General features: G+C 59.9%; 1 protein-coding gene across 2 annotated transcripts; it reads right to left on the bottom strand.

The window, feature by feature from the left end:
• Nucleotides 1–2,282: 2,282 nt before the first annotated feature.
• Fmnl1 (formin like 1) lies at nt 2,283–19,426 on the bottom strand. Of its 2 annotated transcripts, XM_023717947.1 has the most exons (28): nt 19,342–19,426; nt 13,396–13,479; nt 12,337–12,450; nt 11,790–11,863; nt 11,528–11,611; nt 11,187–11,315; nt 11,002–11,019; nt 9,933–10,041; nt 9,534–9,610; nt 9,335–9,428; nt 8,742–8,816; nt 8,508–8,618; nt 7,636–7,785; nt 7,243–7,344; nt 6,930–7,170; nt 6,235–6,534; nt 6,019–6,143; nt 5,570–5,772; nt 5,045–5,279; nt 4,884–4,952; nt 4,185–4,265; nt 3,990–4,119; nt 3,699–3,862; nt 3,431–3,532; nt 3,221–3,316; nt 2,964–3,084; nt 2,743–2,839; nt 2,489–2,576 (listed from the first exon to the last, which is right to left on the bottom strand). In XM_023717947.1, exons 1-27 carry the CDS (start codon nt 19,384–19,386, stop codon nt 2,748–2,750), a joined length of 3,225 nt encoding a protein of 1,074 aa, XP_023573715.1. In that variant the 5' UTR covers nt 19,387–19,426; the 3' UTR covers nt 2,489–2,576; nt 2,743–2,747. The 2 variants fall into 2 exon arrangements, with proteins under 2 accessions (XP_023573714.1, XP_023573715.1); XM_023717946.1 differs by lacking the exon at nt 2,743–2,839 and having other exon boundaries at nt 2,283–2,576.
• Nucleotides 19,427–19,432: the final 6 nt, after the last annotated feature.

The following is a 19,432-nucleotide window of genomic DNA, read 5'->3' as shown; positions in this document are numbered from 1 at the left end:
GGGCTCTCTGGACTGTCTGGATTAGATGTTATTTAATAAATTTTACTTCTTAGGGCAGCATTAAAGACATAGCAAAATTGAGCTCGAAGTGCAGAGTTCCCCCAAAACTCCCAGTCTTGCCACACAGCTACCCTGAGGTGGTGACCTACAGTGACATACCTGGGCCCAGGTCCAGCTTCTGAGGGCTCTGACCAGTGGTTCAGTGACAGGCGTCTGCCACTGCACAGTCGTATAGGACGGCTTTCTGTGCTGAAGCCCTCTGTTCTGCTTTGCTTTTTCTAGAGGAGCCTTCCAGTCGGCTGCTTTGGCTTAGGAGCATTCAGGCCCGTTTCCTCTGGGTCCCTTAGTGGGAGAGAGGCTCACAGCTTCTCAACAATGGCCCAAAGGTGCCGTGGTTCACTTCTCCGTTCACCACTGCAGTTACTCTGGATGCTCCAAGTGCAGGTGACCGAGAAGAAAGGTGTTGAAAACACCTGGGTGCAGGTTTTTTGTGTTTTTTTTTTTTTTTTTTTTTTTTTTTTTTTTTTTTTAATGTATTTGGTTATTGCAGGATCTCCTACACAGCTCGGACTCATTGTGATCCTCCTGCTTTCAGCTTCCCCAGTGCTGGGATTGCAGGCGTGTGCTATTATGCCTGGACTCTGGTGCGTTCAGCCTGCCCTAGAGTCATGGCTGCCGTGGCATGTGGTGCTGGGGATCTAACCGCAGTCCCTGTGCTTGCCTAAGCTTCCCTAAGCAGGTGCTTTAGTCTGATAAGGTATCTCACCGGCCGCTTGGCACAGGTTCTTGTGCAGACTCACACCTTCCCTCACATGGGTGAATACCAGGAAGTGTAGCTACCGCTCCAGAGTAAAGGGTGAACAAAGGTGTTTAGAAGGCAGATACGTGGACAGGATGGAAGAGGGGAAAGGAGGAAGGACAGAACCCATTCCCAGCCACACTGCACATGGGCAGAGGGGTTACCACTCCCCAGAGAACATGTCCTAACAGCGTCAGAGCCTACTAAGCTGTCACTGCCTACAATGACCAGCAGCCCCCAGGCCCCATGACCACTAGGCCAGGAGCTCAGAGCAGCCTTTGGGACTGGATGCCAGTGCTGGGCTGAGGCTGTAGCAGGCAGGTTCCCAGGTCCCACGTGGGGCTCATCTTACCACGGCCCCTCTACCCTCAGCCTCCAGGTCCACAAACTGTGGACATAGGCAGCAGGAAGTACCCTGCAAAACACAGGCTTCTAGCTGCTCCACCAGTGCTGGTGAGACTGAGCCAGGTTCCCACCCCTCCCTGCATCTTCCCCACCTTCGGGTACCGTCCTGATGCCCACGAAAGCCATGGTGCTTTTTGCCTGCCATACTGGATGTTACCCAGGGCCACAAGAGAGGCAAGGGCCCCCCACTGCACAGCATCCCCAGCCCTTTTTATTTTTTAAAAGGGTCTAAATTGTTGAAGATGACCTGGATTTACAAGGTCATCTCCTGTCTCAGTCTTCCCAGTAGCTGGAATGACAGATGTCCTATTTTTTTTAAAGCTTCCTCTTTCACAAAGTCTGCCCTCATGGGCACCCCTATCTCATAGACCCAGAACATGACTGTTGAGTGCATCCTCCCTGAGTGAGCGCCCCCTCGCAGGCTCCACTCACTACCCCAGCAGCTAAAGTTTCTGCAATCCACACAGCCCTGAGGTGTACAAGGGCAGCCTTCCTCAGGGGCAGGCACCCTAAGCACCCCTTCCCACAGCTCCCTGTTTAGAGTCCTCCACATTAGGGGCTCCCAGGATGTTCACACTGTGCTTGTGATGGGCAGGGCTAGTGCAAGAGCATGTCCCCAGCATCAGTGACCTGCAGCCTACAGACCCTGTGCTTGGATGTTGCTCAAGCTGCTGCATGGCCAGGGTTTGTCCTCCATGTGCTTCTCAGAAGGGTTGGGGCATACCTCCTTCCACTCCAGGACCTTGGCACCCTGCACACCGGAGCTCTGCATTCTTGGTCACTCTCGAGCCAAACACAAGATCCATGAGGGGAGAAGAAGCCACCCTGGCCAGCTCCCTGAGCTCACCCAGCTCCACCCTTCCCACCTCAGCACTGAGGACAGAGGCTGAGATGAGAGCCAAACAGATGGTGCAGAGGCAGCATCCCAGATGGGGCGGCACCAGTGGGCGGGCCAAGTGGGAGTAAAACGCAGGAAATGGGGCAGCTGTGCAGAGGGAGGCCACCAGGGAGCTGGGCAGGAGCAGGGGTCGAGGGGAATGAGGAAGGGCGGGCAGGGGCCAATGCACATATTCTGCAAACATCTTTATTGCTCTCATACAAAAATAAGGCTCAGGGAGAGTCCTGGGGCTGAGGCCCAGGCCAGCACAGTGGCCTCACAGGTCACAAGCCAGGCCCTCACCAAGTATGGCTGTCCAGGTTCTTGGAGCAATGTCTGGGGTCACAGCCATCCTTGAAACCCCAGGCCCCAGCATACACCTGCCACCAGGCTACAAGGCCAGGTCTGTGGTGACTTGCAGGGGTGGTGCTATGGGGCGCCGGCGGGCACTGCGGCGACCCGTGTCTGCACGGATGTAGGGCTGGTTCCGTAGATCTGGAGCAGGAAGACAAGCTCAGGGGTGGCTCGGAGAGGCACCAGGCCACGCCCAAGGACCAGGCTGCATGCACTTGGGAGGCCACCATGGTGATGCTGGCCAGCCTGGTGTGTCCAGCACATGCTGGCCAGGACAATGACATTCTGCTCCCAGGCCAGCAGGTACCTGGGCTACAGGGGCAGCTCCTCCCCCAGGCTGCCCTCACAGAGGAGCCTGGACGTCCGCTTGCCCGTGCGGGCCGTGAAGGGCACCGTCTTGAGCACTAAGGCATGAAGCACAGACAGAAATAAGGACAGAAAAGCAGGTGGAAGTAGGAGGCAGTGAGTCAGAGCCCTGCGAAGGGAGCGCAGCCCTGCACCAGAGGCTGGGATGGCCCCAGGCCCTACCTGTGAGGATGTCCTCGATGGCGCCGTCGCGGTCGCTCTCATAGATGAGCGGCTCCTTCTGCTGCTTCCGCTTCAGCTCTGAGATGAGGTCCATCTGCTGGCGCCGTGCCCTGTGTGGAGACTTGGGGCGGGCTCCCAGATCAGCACCCCATACATCTGGCCCTCCCCTGGGAGTCCTGTCCCAGATGTCCCCAGCAGTGAGGGCAATGAAGGTGCTGCATGCCCTAAGCACCAGATCAGGTGGGATAGCTGCCTACCTTGGGCACAGGGGGCTCTCCCGGACAGGAGGTGTCCACGCCCACCTCCTGGGCAGCTGCTGCCTTCTTCCACTGCTCCACCTCCTGCTCTGCTCCCTAGGGGTGGGGTCGCCCGATAAGGGGAACACCCTGCCTCTTTCCCAATCCCCTGCATGCACCCCATGCCCAGGGCCAGCGGCAGGGCACCACCACCCTCAGATACCCGCACACCTTGTAGGCTTTGGTGAAGCGGCAGAAAAGGGAGAAGAACATGGAGGGGGATGTGGTCTTGGGGTTCTCTCCAAAGTACTCCACCACGGCATCATAGGCCTCCTGCAAGCCCAGCGGTCAGCTACCAGCAAGCTCCTGCCCAGGTCCTGGCTGCCCAGTGCTCACTGGACATAGATTGTCACAACCACCCGGCAGGGTGGCCTGAACTCCTGCTGCTCCCTGAGACATGGCTGCACCCCATCTCCTGCTCCCCGTGCCTAGCTCCCACCTGGGCCGTCTTGCTGTCAGCCAGGAGCTTGTCCATGGTGGGTGAGTTGGCCTTTAGGAACTCCTTCAGCACCACACAGTCATCCTGCCGCACGAATTCTCGCCGTGCTAATTCTAAGCCCTGCTGCAAGCTGCGCACATCAGCCAGGACGCTGTCCAGAGACACTGAAGGAAGAGCATGGGGTGGAGGCCACTTCTTCCAGTGACACTCTGGGATTCCCCGTTTCTCCCATTCCATGACATCCCAGGCCCCAGGACTGAGCCACACCCACCACAGACCAGAATCTGCTACCTGAGCCCGCCTTGTCCAGGAAGTGCAGCTCACTGTGGAAGCCTGACAGCTGCGGATACTTCTCAGCAATGACCTTCACCAAGTAGTGGAGCAGAGTCTGCTTTCGGTCCGTGGACTTCATCTCCAGCAGCTGTGTGAGGAATGCATCAGCCACCAGCCAAGGCCACCCCCTCCCCAGGCCAGGGCTCTCCTTACCGCATCCAGGCTCTGCAGCCTAAAGCCGTAGGCTGCCCCTCGCTTGCTGCTGTTCATGTAGTTCCCAAAGGCCAGGACGATCTGCGAGAGCCAGGGTAAGGTCAGCGGGCACCAGGGCTGGAGAAGCCGTGAAAGTGCACAGAGAACAGGAGCAAAGTGTCCTGTCCCCTCATCCCCACTGTGCACAGTGGACCATCATGCCCTGACACGTGCTGTGCCCCGAGGGTATGTGGGGTTGGCACCATGGCACCCCCGGTTTTGTCCTGCTGCTAGTTGAATTAATGTCCCCTCCCACGCTGTGAAGTCCCTGCCTTTCTAATGGCCACCTCTGACCAAGGATACTGGTGTTCACCGGTCACCTCAGTGCTCTGGGAGGCTGAGGCACAAGGATTGAGAATAACAGCCCAGCCTGGGCAGGTTAGGGATTTACCAAGACTGTCTCAAAACAAGCAAATTTTAAAAGGACTGAATCTATAGCTCATGCTCAAAGATCCCTAAGTTCTAGCTCCAATAAACACCAGCATCTGCACTGTCCCCAGCCTCCACCGATGCACCGCTGCTAGCCAGGCCCAGTGTCAGGTGCTCCTGTGTCAGAAGTGGAGTCTTCTCTCTGATACTTCCTGGGCATGCACGGCCTGGTCCCTGCCACCCCCAGGACAGGCACAGTGGCCACTGCCTGAGCCCTTGCAGAGAACTCACCTCCAGAATCTGGCGGAGTTTGTCCGAGGACCTGATGGACATGGAAGCTGCGATGATGGCGTTCAATTGCTGGGGAAAGGGGGAAGGAGTTGAGTGGGAGCCCTCTCTCCCTGGCCACCCAGCCACCCCACCACAGGGCCCCAGTGCTGCTTGCAGGGCACCGGCATGAGCAGCTGGGCTGTGTCCGGAAAGCTGCCCAGGAAGGTGAGTGTGGCCATGCGCTCAGGCAAGCGTGGGATGCGGCTGAAGCGGAGCATGAAGCGGTCTTCCTCCGACAGCTCCTCCAGTGGCCGCTGCTCCCGCTCAAAGCGGGCAATGAGGTTGCGTTCGTACTCCGTGGGCAGGAAGCGGGTCAGCAGCTCCAGGAAGTCCAGGCCAAGAGCTTGCAGATCATACCTGTGAGTGGGCAGAGAGAAGACCTCACACTTTTGCCCCTCTGGCGATGCAGGGACTCTGAAGCTCAGACAGATGCAGCACCAAGGAACCAGGGAGCTGGCTCAGTGGAATAAGCACTTGCCTGGCAAGCACAGTGGCCTGAGTTCAATCCCGGGTTCCGCCAAAAAAAAAAAAAAAAAAAAAAAAGATGCAGCACCATGTGCCCAGCTGGGAAGCCTTCAGCTGGGCAGGTAGGCAGGAAAAGGGGAACATCCCAGTCTGGAAAGGAGCAGAGCGGCTGGGACACTTACGTCTCGATGGCCTGGCAGATGCGATCAACGCCCAGGTTGCCCTTGCGCAGGGTGATAGCCAAGTTCTTGGCCCGATTGGCCTCAATGAGCGTGGCCTGGCTTGGACCCTTCTGTGCGGCCCTGCCTCTGAGGGCGCTGATGTCCAGGCTGGGGCCCTGCGACTTGGTCTTGAACTGCTCCTCGAAGTCACTCATGTCCAGCTCCTGCAGCAAGAACGTGGGCAAGACTGGGCCTGGACCTCTTGGCGGAGTCCAGCCACCGGCACAGACTAACCAGCAATCCTGTGTGACCTGGACTCCGGGACTCTCCCAGGAGAGGGGAGAGCAGCACAAAGAGGAGGAGAGGGACCCAGCTTCTACCTCCAAACCTTCAGAGGGCTGCGCTGGCCCAGGACCCAGCAGAGGGAACGCGAGCTGAGACCCGCGCGAGGATTCACCTCGGCCTCTCACCTGCAACACCTTCTCGTCGTTGAGCTCGGTGAAGACAGTACCCGTGATCTGGCTGGGCTTCAGGGCCACCCAGTTCAGCAGTGGCATCCGGAATTTGGTTTGGATCGGCTTCTTGGTCTTGAAGCCTGAGAAAAGGCGGGTAAATCGCGGCAGGGCAAGGACTCCTAGGAGCAGGGTAGGACACCCCCCGGGGAGCGGGGCTTTTGGTCCACTCACCCAAGCTAGTCTCTGAGCCCCGCCCGCCAGGGGCGTCCGGGGGTCCTCCAGGAGGCGGCGGTGGAGGAGGGGGACCTTGCCCCACTGTCCCGAGAGGCGGCGGCGGCGCCGGCGGGGGCACGGGGTCTCCCGGCAACGGAGGCGCCGGCGGGGGCACGGGGTCTCCGGGCAGCGGAGGCGCGGGAGGGGGCACGGGGTCTCCCGGGAGCGGAGGCGCCGGCGGGGGCGTGGGCGGGGACTCCGGGCCGCCCTGGGGAGGCGGAGCTTCCGGCGGGGGCGGCACAGCTCCCATTGACGATTCTGGGGAGGGTGCGGGGTGTCACATCCCGGCGATCGTGGCTCCTCCCCCGCCCTGCACGTGCGCGCCAGGTCCACCCACTGCAGCCCGCAGCTTCCGCGCCGCCCATCCAGAGACACCCCTCGACCCCTGCCAGGTCCGAGCCCGGCAGACGATCCTAGAGCCCTCCCTGGGTCCCAATCCCCAAAAGACGCTCCCAGCCTCCATCCTGGTCCCGATACCCGCAGGTCTTTGGGATGCGGAGCGTTCACTCTCCAGTTCTTTCAGCCCCGAAGGTCCCAGGTCCCACCCCCATCCCGTCCCGGGTCTCCCCGACGCCCCCAGATCCCCTCCTGAGTCCTGACCCCACACCCAGGTTTCCCTCTGTGCAGCCCCACCCTTGACAGAGCCTATACACCTGGGCTAGGGGAGCCGGCTCGCGCCCCCGGAGTCTCTGCGTCCCCATCCTGAGCAGTGGCGGCGACCGGCAGGATCTCGATGGCAACGGCGTCCCCGGGCCCGCGCAGCACCCGCAGCAGCCCCTGCGCCTCCAGCTCCCCCAGCTTCAGCTCCAGTGCCGAGGGTCGCGCTGGGACCCGGGTCGCGTCCGCAAGGTTCCGTACACCATCGCCAGGGGGGGTCGCGTCGCCCACACGCTCCTGCGGCGAGGATGGGTCAGTGATGCGCCCCTTCCTCCACTCCCCTCTCCTCCCCTTCCTAGCCCCGCGCACCCGCAGTGTCTCCAGCTCCCGGCGCGCCTGGCTCAGTTGTTTCTCTAGTTCCGCAATCTTGGCCATGGACTCATTCTCTGCGTCCCGCAGTCGCTCGGTCAACTGCAACACCAGCACAGGGTGAGCGGGGGCGGCGCCAGGCAGTTTGGAGCACAGGGCTCCGGAGCGCCCTCGTTAGCCAGGAAGACCAAGCTAAGCCGGGGAGGGGGGGGGGGACCGCGGGTGATAAGGTGGGAGGGAGATGGGGGGCTGGAACATCATCCATCAGTCCGTTCCCCCAGTGAGGTCTGGGGACACTACGGCCCAGTGCGCAGGGGACACTGACCTCTGGGACACACCCAGGAACCCCAGGGTTGAGTTCAGGGCAGCCCCATACTCTCCATCGCTCCTCACCAGCGCAGCCTGCTCCTGAAGCTCATCCATGTGCTCTAGCACCGCGTTCTTGGTCTCCGTGTCCTCCAAAAGGGCGCTCACATCGAAGACGTTGTCCAGGTAGGCCTGGATCTGCACCCGCAGCTTGTCGCTCTCTGTGAGCCGCAGCCTCTGTCCCCAGAAACAAGAGTGGGTGAGCCTTGTGGGCATCCGGGAAAGAAGCATGAACCCAGGCTGCCTTCTCCGTTTTTATTGAAGTATCATTTAAGTGCCGTAAAGCACAGTTTGGTCATTCATAAGGTCATGTGGCTATCACCACGTCAAATCCCACAATGTCTTCATCACCCCTGAAGGACCCTCCACCAGCAGCAGCACACCCCATCCCTTCCTCCTCAGTCCCTGGTGACTGCCAGTCTTCTGTGTGTCAGGATTCATCCCTCCTGGACCCTTTCTAAAGGGAAACTACCACACATGGCCTTCTGCTATGTGAAGCATCCTCAGTGCAGTCTGCCTCAGCTTCTACACTTCCACTGTGTGAAAAGCCCTGCTTGCTTTCCCCATGTCAGCCTGGCTTCCAGAACTCTCTCCTAAAGGCAGGGAATCTCAGCTAAAGACCCAGCGTGAGCCAGCTCACTGGTATGTACCGGGCAAAGTCAGCCATAGCCAGGGAGCTGGGGGCCTGTCAAGGCAGGGCTGTTCTACATGTCAATCATCCTTAGCTCTGAGTCTCCCATTAGACAGACAGAAAAACTGAGCTTGCAAGAAGCCCGACCCAGCCCTTCAGGATTTGGGAGCAGCAGAGCCAGGATTTGAAGCCAGGTCCCCCAGCTCTGAGGCCATACTGTGCAGTGGCTCAGGATAGGCAGAGGGCAGGGAGAGGGTGCAGGGCTCACCTCCAGGTACAGGTCCAGGCCCAGGTTTGTGAACTCGTATTGCAGGAAGACTCGGAAGTTCATGTTCTCCACAGAGTGCACCACAATGTTGATGAACTGCATGCAGGCCACCTGGGGCCAGGACACAGCAGCTGGTCCTCGGGCCAGGCCCTCAGTGCCTCTCCACTGCATCAGTCTTGCCTCCCATCAATATAGCCCAGCCCATCTGCCACCAGCCCAGTGCCCCCAGCTCACCATAAAGTCAATGTTGCTGTCCTCGCTGCGGAAATACTCCATCAGCTTCTCAAAGCGATGCTGTTCCCCACACACCTGCAGGAGGGGCACGACGCTCAGAGGACCCAGGGCATCCTCATGAGCTTCCACGCAGTTGCCACCCCTGTGCCTCCATAGGCTACTGCACGGTCACAGCTGGGTCAGCACACATTGCTCTTCCCCGCACTGCACTCCCCAGCCCCTCCCTAGCACCATGCTCTCATCTCCGACACACCGCTGCTTCAGGGCCCTTGCCCTCACAGCCCCAGCCTGGTCCCTGCCTTCCTGGAAACTACTCAGATCTCACCTCCTCAGTGAGCCCTGCACTAACCACCCTGCAACTGGCTGCCCTTCGTGCATCCTCTTCTTTCCTTTCCCCCGTTACTTTCTCATTTCCTATGTGATCTTTCTTTCCTGCCATGCTGTCTGATGCACAGCAGCCCTTGGCAGAGCTCACTAAAGCAATGAGTGTGCCCAGCCTCTGCCACCCCATCCTTGCCTTTGGCCAGTTTGGCTTGGCCCATATGGAACTCCCCACCCCTGTCCTCTGGACTGGGCAGGACCAGGAGTGGTACCTCCTTGAAGTTGTCGAAGGCCGCAAGGATAATGTCGTGCCCTCCGCGCACCAGGCACACAGCTGCCAGGAGCTCCAGCACCAGAGCCTTCGTTCTGAGGACAGAGAGGCCAGGGAGCTAGAAACCGGCGGCACTACAGGGCACAGCTGGCGCAGCACCCTGATTAGGAGGGCCACACAACCGAGGGCCTGGACCGCACCTGGGGCTCTTGTTGTTGAGGCTCAGCGTGATCTCGTTGACACAGGCAGGGTGGTTCATGACAAGGCTAAAGCCAGACTGGGGACAGAGACAAGGTCAGAGGGACCCAGTATCCGGTGCCCAGCACCTGGAGCGCAGGTGAGCAGTGCCCACACACAGGAAGTTCCTCCCTCCCATCCAGCCTCCACCAGACCCTCACCCCATTCTCCTTTAACTCTGATTTCCAAGCTAGTGCCAGGAGCTGTCAGGACTGGCAGAGAGCAAAGCCTGAGGCCACCCTTCCACCGCTCCTGCTGGGCCACCCTGCATCAACCCACAAGAAGCACAGCCACCCAGCCAACCTGCCAGTGGCCTGGCTTCAGGTGGAAAATGGGGGCGGGGAGGGGCATCTGCCACCCACCTGGTAGTTCATGATGGCACGCAGACACATGATGCAGACATGGACATCATCTTTCTGGCTGACTATGCGGGAGCTGCGCAGTGCCTTCCTGCTGTGCGCCGGGGTCAGCCTGGACGGTCAGGGAGGCCACAGGGTCAGCCCTAGGCCCAGCCCTCGCATCTCAGCCTAGGATGGCCCACACTGTATGGTGCCTTTCTTGCTTGTATGGGGGTTCCGGGGAGCAGCATCCCGGAGGCCCTGGCAACAGTCACAGCCTTGAAGACTGCCCAGCAGGGGCACCCATAGCCCGTGGGCCCAGGAGAAGGCCACTGGCCAGGTTCCTGAAGGTCCCTGCTCCACACTTCCTAGGAAGCAGCCTAGCCTCCTGTGCCTCACTTCTCCGTTTCCAACAAGAATGGCAAGAGGAACACCTTCATGCAAAGGTCACTGGGTTGAGCCGAGCAGTACCTGGCACCCAGGAAGTACTCAATGAGCACCTCAGTTATTCTCAGCTGAAAAAGGACTTGCTGTTTTTACTTTCTCCAAGCATGCAGCCGTGGCTTACACACACCAGTTCCCTCGGCAGTTCTACCATGCTTCCAACAAACTGGGACCCCTGCCTCATGCCTGGCCTGTACCTGCCACGCAGCCCTCTCCCAAAGAAGCTCAGATGCCCCCTCCCCAGAGGATGTCCTTCCTTGCCTCCATCCAGTGGGCCATCCCAAATCCCCAGACCATGGCCACCTCCCTTCTCAGAGCCACCAGCCTGCTGTACTGAACTCTCCCCTCCCTAGACTGTGGCCCTCAGGCAAGGAGTACCTGCCTTGTATCTAATACAGGTAAATACAAAAACATGTTTGTTGGGTTTATGAATAATAAGCCACATTGTAAGAGGCTGGGGCCTAACATGGAAGTTCGTACACACGAGCCAGGGCTGGATCTTGGGGTCCACAGAGCTCAAGGGCCACCTCCACTGCCTAGACCATCCACCCCAGCAGGGCTTGGAGGTCAGCTGAACACATCCAACCCACCACCACCACCACCCAGGAAGCCTGCCAGGCATGCACCTGCCCCCAGGGGGGCTACGTACCGGGGAGAAGGGGGGCACCTGGAGGCCGCATGGAAAAAAGAGGGGGTTAGGTGGGCACAGAGAACCCACCCCATGCTCCTCCTTGCTCCAGGCCCTCCCTAGCGCCAGCCTGAAGATGCCCAAGCCCATCTGCCCTTGGCTCCATCCCACTCTGTTCTCCCCCACCGTGCCTCAGGGCCTCGTACTTGACGGTCAGGTGGCGGCTCCTGGGTACAGAGGGGGGCAGCCCCTTGCTGAGGTCCTCCACTGACTGCTCCAGGGGCTTGCCCTTCTCAGAGTTCTTCTCCCCACTGTCTGCACTCTCCAGGTCATACCTGGAGATAGGACACAGGAAGCTCGCGAGCCAGCATTGAAGGGACAGAGCCCTGATTAAGGAAGAGCTGTGATCTGGCACTGTCCTGCCCATCAGGGACAGGCCCGCACCAGGGGGCTGTGCCAGGCTGCACACCCAGAAGGGGCATGCTGCCCTGCAGGGATCCCTGGACGTGGGCTGCAGGGAGCATGGGGGCTGAGGTGAGGGGCTTACGTGACGGAGCACTGGGCAAAGGCCAGGTACTCAAGGAGCACGTCCAGACCACGGTTCTCCTCATTGAGGAACTCTTGCACCCATCTGTAGGACAAGGCACCCTGAGTCCAGAGGGGAGTTGGCAGAGGAAGCCACCAGCACAGCCCACCTCAGGGCCCCTGTGCCATGGGGCTAGCCTGCGGGACATGGCAGCCAGAGCATGCAGGGCAGAGGAGGGGATGCCAGTGATCATGGCCCGGGGGACGTTGGAGCCTGCACTCACCCAATGTGGTTGGTCCTCAGGGAGGTCTCCAGCTCCCGAAGCACCTGTGTGGACTCCTGGCCACGCCTCCTAAACTGGGGAGGGAACAGGGAGCCTGTGGGCAGGGCCAGCCTCCACAGGCCCTCCAAATCCTAGGGCCACAGCCAGCATCCTCACTCCCACAGGTGGCCTTTCACGCCCCTACTCCCTCTCACCCTCCACACACCCACCCAACTGGATGCCAGTGGCATGTGCACCAGGGCATGGCACCTACACACAGACAGGGAGGACACAAACACACACCATGTAGACACATGGGGTGCGCACACATGCACACAGACATCCCAGGCCCACACACTTAACATTCATAAACAGGCACACAGAGCACACATGTATTCGTGGATATAGATGCACACTCTCAAAGGCACACCCAGGGCCCCCTCAGGTCTCTATAGCACACACACATGCACTCAGGCACCCACCCACAGAGTCTACCCCAGCGGTTACAGCTCCAGCTGCCAGAGCCCTGAGGAGAAGTGGAGAGGCCCAGATAAAGGGAGAGAAATACCCCCAGGTTGGACATCCAGTCTGCTGCGACCTTTCGGCTGACCCCCCCAACATCGACGTAGCTCTTCAGCTTCTGGATGTAGGCTTCAGGGGGGTTCTTGACTTGGAACCGCTCCTGGGGAGGTGGACAGGTGGGCAGGAAGCCAGGCAGAGCTGCCCTGGGGGGAAGACCAGCCCCCACTGAGGTCCCTTCTGCTCTCATGGGGGCTTTGGGCAGTCTTAAGCTGCCTCTGAGCACCAGGGGCCAGTCCCCCTGCCCAGCAGAGAAGACCCCAGCCCGGTTCTAGCCACTGCCCTGTGACCCTGGAAGCCGAGTCCCTGACCTGCCTGGGGTGGAACAGGAGGGTTGGTGGTACCACCACATTTGCTCTGGGGGGGCCTCAGACCAGCCAGCAGGTGACACCCTCTCCTCACCCTACCTGGACCAACCAGGGAAGGAGGGAAAGGCAGCTGCTCGCAGGCTGAGCCCTTTCCCAGTACTGCACTAGCCTCCTGCTCCCCATGCAGTGGACACGGAGGCCCTCTCCCAGCTCCCAAACCCTCAGATGTGCCCCCCCCCATGCCCTGGATCCTCTACTGCCTTAGCCTCCTATAGCCTCTTCTCTGGCAGCCGCCCAGCCAGCTCATCCCATGCCTTCCATTAGCCGAAGCTCCACCAGTCTCCTGGGAGGCCCTACTCCTTGCCTGCTGCCATGCAACCCACTGCAGCCACCTTCCCCCACCTTTGTGCACCATCTTTCTGGCCCACATGGGCAGCAGGGTCAGCCAGGTGGACACGGGGCCTGGAAGTCTCCAGAAGCAGGGTCTCCTCTAGCTGGCCCTGGACTGCTGCTGGACTGCACCTCCCTGATCCCACTGGAAAGGACAGGGTTCCTACCCTCCCACTCCTAGGGCCTAAGCTGTCCTACCAGCCCCACCTGGCCCAGAGTGGCACCAGGAAGGATGCCCCTGCCGGGCCCTGGACCCATCCTGCTCTGACACACAGGTGGGGAGACAGTGGCCAGGCGAAGCCCCTTCTGCTAGCAGCCGCCTGGTCAGCACGGGCATCCATAGCACGCACCTGGTCACAGACAAGTTCCCACTTCTTCTCGTCATCATACTGGCTTAGCAGCTGCACCTTGTCCGGAGGCAGGTTCATGCAGTTCTGGGGATCAAAGTAGGGACCCTGAGCCTGGGGCTCCAGCACCATGGGGAAGGCTAGGCATCTCAGGGCCCACTACACTGCCAAATATAGGAGAGAAGCAGACAACCCAAAGAGAAACAAGGACATGGCACCTTCCCCCGGCCTCGACAGCTAGGAAGGGACCCAGGGATGAATCCAAGTCCAACAGGCTGTGTCACCCTACATCTGGCATGAGGCAGATGTTCACATTACCTGGGGCCCCAGGCCCCTCTGGCTCTGAGATCCCATCTTCAATATGGGGGCATCAGTTCTGCCAAGATCCAGGAGGGAGCTGATGGGAGCCCTCACCGGCCAGTCCCAAATTCCCAGGCACCACCAGACACCAAGTATGTATGGACAACAGGGAAAAACTCTCCCAAGGAGGCCACACAGCCTTCTCCATCCTCCCAGCCCCTCCCTCCTGTCTCTTAAAGAACTGAGGTGATGGCCAGGGAGATGGCTCAGTAGAATAAGTGCTTCCCTGGCAAGCACAAGGGCCTGAGTTCAATCCCCGGTTCCGCAAAAAAAAAAAAAAAAGAACTGAGGTGGTTGGGTGGGGGCTGGAGCTGCACATGGGTATCACCGATGCAGAGACTGGAAATCTCTGTGCTGCTGTGGCCCAGACAGGATCCCTCAGGAGCTGGGCTAGGTCTGGAGCTCCACCTAGGGCCACGGCACCCCTACGGCCACAGGGCAGATGTCAGGTGAGCCCAGTGCTGTGGAATCAACCAGGTGCCACCAGTACTCAAGACCTCAGGCTCAGCAGGTCTTCCAACAGACACAGATCCAAGACCAGGTCACCCCAGTTCAGTCAACTCCAGATTTACTGAGGCCCCAAAATATAGCTCTTGCCCTGAGAGGTACCACCCTAACCCTACCAGATCCCCAGCCCAGAGGTAGAAGGCTGCTGTCACCAGCTCCAGTGGCCTTGGCAGGTGAGGGACTGCACCTCCCCACAATGCCTCAGCCACCCTGCCTCCCCTCACTAGGTGCTGGAGCAGATCTGGGGCTCTGACCAGACCTCACCCTCAAATCACTGCTGGAGCCAGCTCAGAAAACAGGAAGCTGCTGTCCCAGCCCTTCTTGCCTAAGCTTCTGGTCAGGCCACTCCAGAAGTGACAATGCCCCCCACCGACTCCCAGCCAGATGAGCAGGGACTTAGCATACATGTCTCCCATTGTGAAAGTGAGCTGGGTGGGGAAAACACACACAACTCTATCTACCACCCCTCAGGCACCAGGGGGTGGGTGCTTTGCACTGGAGGACTTGCCTCTCCTGTCCCCACTGAGCCATCGCCAACCTGCAGAGGTGCAGAGAGGCCCAAGTGAAGAAGGAAGTATGCCTCAGGAAAGGCCAGGGTGCAGGAGCCATTGCCAGCATGGACAGCAAGGCTGAGGGCGGGCAGAGCCCAGAGCCTGAGCCTTCCGGGCAGCCACTTCTGGAGGGAGACCCATTGCAGCTCTCACCCACTTGAGGCTCCTTGGGCTCTGGGTTGGGCCAGGGGCCCTTCTGGTCACAACTATGTCCCCAGCGATCAAGGCAGCAGCTCCCCTGGTGTGTACTGTGCCAGGAGCTGCTGGACACCTGCCACCCTCGTGGCCACTGTTGGCACCATCAGTCATTATGCCACCCCACACAGCCAGTGCAGGTTGCTTCAGCAACTAGCCAGAGTTACAAGACCAGGGGGAACCACATCCAGGCCTGCCCCCAGCAACCCCCAGGGGCCTGGCACACCTGCCAGCAGCAGATAGGGCTAGGCGTCCACCTGAGCCTCCTCAGCCCAGGCTCACGTGCCAGCCTGCCAGACGCACTAAATTTAGGCTCTGAAATCAGAAATAACTCTGACAGCGCACAGCACTAATTAGCAGCTGCTCCCTGACTGTGGCTGTGCCCACCAAGTTGATGGGCACTTCAGGGAGAGGGGGTGGCAGGTGCCACTTGTCACTGGGGTGAGGCAGAAATCAAGAGCAGAGCCCAAGCGGGGGCCCTCAGTGTGGACACAGCACCATGAGACAGAAAGGGCAGGCAGTCAGGGCTCTGCCTTCTCGGGGGCAGTTGTGACACGGAGCTGGAGCAGGGTACAAAGCTCCAGGCCCTGGCCCACCTCACCTCAGTGTCTGAAACGGGCACCAAGCCTGTCTCAGCCTCCCAGGGCCTGGGACACCAGGAAGCTATGGTAGGACAAGATGACGTCCTCCTGTGACCCAGCATAAGAAGCTGGATCTCATATGAGAAGACCACAGAGGACCCAAGGCAGTGCTCAGGGAAAAACGTGCAAACAGGTGAGACAGATGCACTTCTATGGCTTGGCCAATAAAAACAGCCCTTGACCCCTGCTGCTCTGCACCCCACAAGTGGGATCCACCTTTTGGGGCAAGGCTAAGAAATGGAGCTGAGCCTAAAATCTTCCTATCACAGCATTCAGGACAATGGTCTCGCTCCCTGCCCCACCTTCTGGACGCAAAGAGGGATCCAGCCTCCAAGTCCCATGCTGAGCCCTGCCCTAGAAGCCGCCCTGTTCACTCCTGAGGCCACATCTGGACAGAACCACACCCTGCAGTTTCACTTTCAATCTCAGCAGAATCTGCATCCCAAGGCAGCAGCCCCCCTTTTCCCTGGGTGCAGTCCTGCCAAATGGACCCCAATCCCAGTGTCTGGAGATCCCATGGCTTCCAGCTCCCCCACCACAAAGGAGTTCCAAGCTTGGCTCTCTCGCCCTTGGAAAATCTCCAGAAACAATTACTTCCCATGCACCCTTCCTGAAGCTCTATAAGCAGCCCCAGGATCAGAGACGGCCATGGGGTGACCCTGCCTGAGGCAGGGGTAAGAACTCCACAGCAGGGACTAGAGCAGGGAGGGTGGGAGCCAAGCCATCAGGCAGGCTGGCAAGAGGACAAGAAGGACGGTAATCAGCACGCCCAACCCTCCTCTGGGCTGGGCCCACACCAGCACTTGATGTGCATTAACGCCTTTATGACAAGCATACCACATAAATGCCATTACATCCCCATTTCATAAAGGGGAAACTGAGGCATGGGGGGAGTAATTCACTTGCCCACCTTCCTCAGAAGAAAGGGTAGCAGGACAGTGCAAAGTGGGGGTCTTCTGCAGAAAGTCCAGCCCCAGGGCCTCATCTGAGGAACCAGGACCAGCCAGCACCACTTCCTGCCACCAGCACCCTACACTTCCTGTTGTTACCCACACTGAGCTCTTACTCACTGGGGAACCCCCCCCCAACACACCCTGTGTCAAGGGGAAGTGGAGGCTCCCCACCCCCACATATGCACACGGCTGCCGTTAGCCACTGCGCCCCACCCTCCTGAGAGGTGGCCAGATCTCCGTGGTTTCCGGCAGCCAGGCAGCACAGGCTGAGGCCTCCCTGTGGCTGACCTGCACAGTGGATATAGATCTGGGGGCTCCTGGAGCTTCAGGGCCAACCTGGGGGTCTCAGGAGAGGTGAGGATGGGTGAGCCAGGGACCCCAAGACAGACAGGGACAGGTCAGCTCCCCTTCCTTGCAGTGGAGAGCTCTGCTGCTGCTTGGTCTACAGGAGGCACTGAGCTGCTCACCCCAAGAAGCCCTAGCCACTCTGCTGAGGCAGTTTGTCCCTCAGTACTGTCTTCCACTGGGAACAAGCTGAAGTCTCAGACCAGTGAAGTAACTTGCTCAAGGCCACAGTGGCATTAAGTGGCAAAAAAACTTAGCCCCCAAAAGCCTGACCCCCCAATCCAAAGCCCATCTGAGCCTCTGAGCAACCCGGCCCCTCCGAGACAGGGGGCCCAAAGCACCTTCCAGAACGCTGTGTTCCCAGCAAAGATGCAGAGGTGGCCCAGGGCTGCGGCCCCACCTGCTCCTGCTCATCGACTCAGCCCACTGCCAGCTGCCCCATATGTCCCTGTGAATCATGCCCAGCACATCCCTGGTTCCACCTCTGTGCAGCCCAGCATCTGACTTCAGGGTCTAAACCACTGCCACCATTTATGGGGGGCACCCCAACTCCACCTACCTCACCCCAGAAATGAGCTGCCCATGAGGCCACATCTGCTGCAGGCAGACCCAAAGTCAACCTCACCCCTCCTGCTGTCACCTGGCCCCAGAGATGAGGACAGGACACCAGGGCCACACCTGACTCCCACAGTACCTGGCCAGGAACACAAATAGAAGGGTGTCCTCCATCCCTGTGACAACTCAGGCCCTTCAAGGACATCACCCTGGGACTCCCTTGCCTCAGCAGACTAGGGGTGCTAGTCTATACCCAGCTGTACCTGGGCAGCCAAAGGGGTGTACCCCAGTCCCAAGGGAAGCAGGCCGGTCCGGACACTGCCCAGCCTGAGCCAGGGCATATGAGAGGAGAGAGATGGGCCAACTGACAGGGCTTCCAGCAGTGTCCCTGTCCCCGGCAGCCAGCCGGCGGTCCCTCCACATGGTTGTCAAAGCAGCAGCCTCACACCCTCTCAACCCTCTTTCCTCCCACCCCCTTGAAGCAGGGCACCCTTCTTGGAAAGAGGGTGTCCCACCATGGCTCTTACATTGGAGAAGCGCTTCCCACAGAAGAAGGGGGCATTCTGGGTGCTGGGGTGCTGTTCTACCAGGCAGAAAAGAGTTACTTGGGGTGATAAGACCCCAAGAGTAGCACCACACTTCTCCCATCAGGCTTGGGGATCCCCAAGGGTGGGGCCCCTAAGCAATCTGAAGTTCCACTCTCCTTAGACCCCCAGGAATTACAGAATCAGTGCACCTGCAGGTGGGCTCACATGGAGATCAGGAGCTCCAGGTGCCAGGGCAGAGGGCAGGCTGCCACCTTGTGTGAGTGGGTGGGGAGAGCCAGGCCCTCAGAGAGGTGGTCCAGGCTGCGCTCTGGGGACTTGAGAGGTGTAGAGTGCTGCTGTCCACCTACATCCCTCTCTTTGGGAAGCACCCCTAAGGTCCCTCTCAGCCTCCCACAGCCGGCTGAGCAGTCACGTCCTAAAGCTAGCGGCACAGCAGGACCTGACTTCTGGATTTTCCACCATCTGAATCATTCACAGGGCTCTTCCTCAGCCATGAGCATAAAGGGGGCAGCCTGGACCTCACCCCAAAGCCCACCTCCTATCCATGGCCACACAGGAGCAGACCATGCCCCAGCTGGGCTGCTGGGTCCCTGGGACGGCTCTCCATGTGGCCAGCTGGGGCTGCGGAGGTTTGGCCTGGGGAGGTGACAGAGGGGCTGGTGGAGAGGGGCCCCGCAGCAGCCGAGTGCAAGGAGCCCCCACACACACAGCATTCCAGCCACAGCCTCATTTCCTGGAGGGGCAGCAGTCACAGTCCCAGGAACAGAGGACACCGCCCTGTGGGACCATGCAGGGACCCAGCAAACAGCAGTGGGAAGGAGAATGCGGGCTTAGGATTGTCCTGCCTACGTCCCTGAGGTCCTCACTCTAGCCCCTCCATGCAGCCTGGGGACAGCCTGCCCTCATTGCCACCACCCATGTCCAGCCAGAGAAGGCAGAGAATGCACAGGGCAGCCAGCTGGTCCAGAGAAGGCCAGGGAGAGAAGTGCAAGGAGCCCCGTGCTCCTGTCTGGGGACCCGACGACCTCCAGACCCAGCCAACTGCTACAGACGCCCTCCCATGGCCTAGACTCGGGACTCCAGCTCCCACCTGGCGACAGTGGCAGCGCAGTGGTGGGTTCCTGACTCTGCTTTACCCCAAGTGCAGGGACCCAATCCGGCTGCCTTTGCCAGCCTCAGCTCTTGGTATGAGGAGGTACACAGGGCCCCGCACGCGACATCCCGCTCCATCAGCGGCCCGCACTCTGCCCGATCGCCGCTGGAAGTTGGGGACCGCGCCGCCCCCCCAACTCACCAGTGCGCGCGAGAACCGCTCCTCCAGCTCCCCGGCCGCGGGCATCGGCTGCCGGGCGCGGGGCGCGGCGGGGCCCACGGGGGGCTCGGCA

Source organism: Octodon degus, unplaced genomic scaffold, assembly GCF_000260255.1.
Source record: "Octodon degus isolate 3935 unplaced genomic scaffold, OctDeg1.0 scaffold00056, whole genome shotgun sequence".
Lineage (NCBI taxonomy): Eukaryota > Metazoa > Chordata > Mammalia > Rodentia > Octodontidae > Octodon > Octodon degus.
This window is presented reverse-complemented; position numbering and strand designations above follow the sequence as displayed.

Excerpts from the sequence above, each read along its gene's own strand:
- Fmnl1 (XM_023717946.1), bottom strand. The coding sequence starts at position 19,386 with ATGCCCGCGGCCGGGGAGCTGGAGGAGCGGTTCTCGCGCGCACTG. Across the intron at positions 13,480-19,341 it reads AGCGGTTCTCGCGCGCACTG|AACTGCATGAACCTGCCTCC; the intron begins GTGAGTTGGGGG and ends TTTGATCCCCAG. Across the intron at positions 2,577-2,963 it reads CATCGAGGACATCCTCACAG|ATCTACGGAACCAGCCCTAC; the intron begins GTAGGGCCTGGG and ends TTCCTGCTCCAG.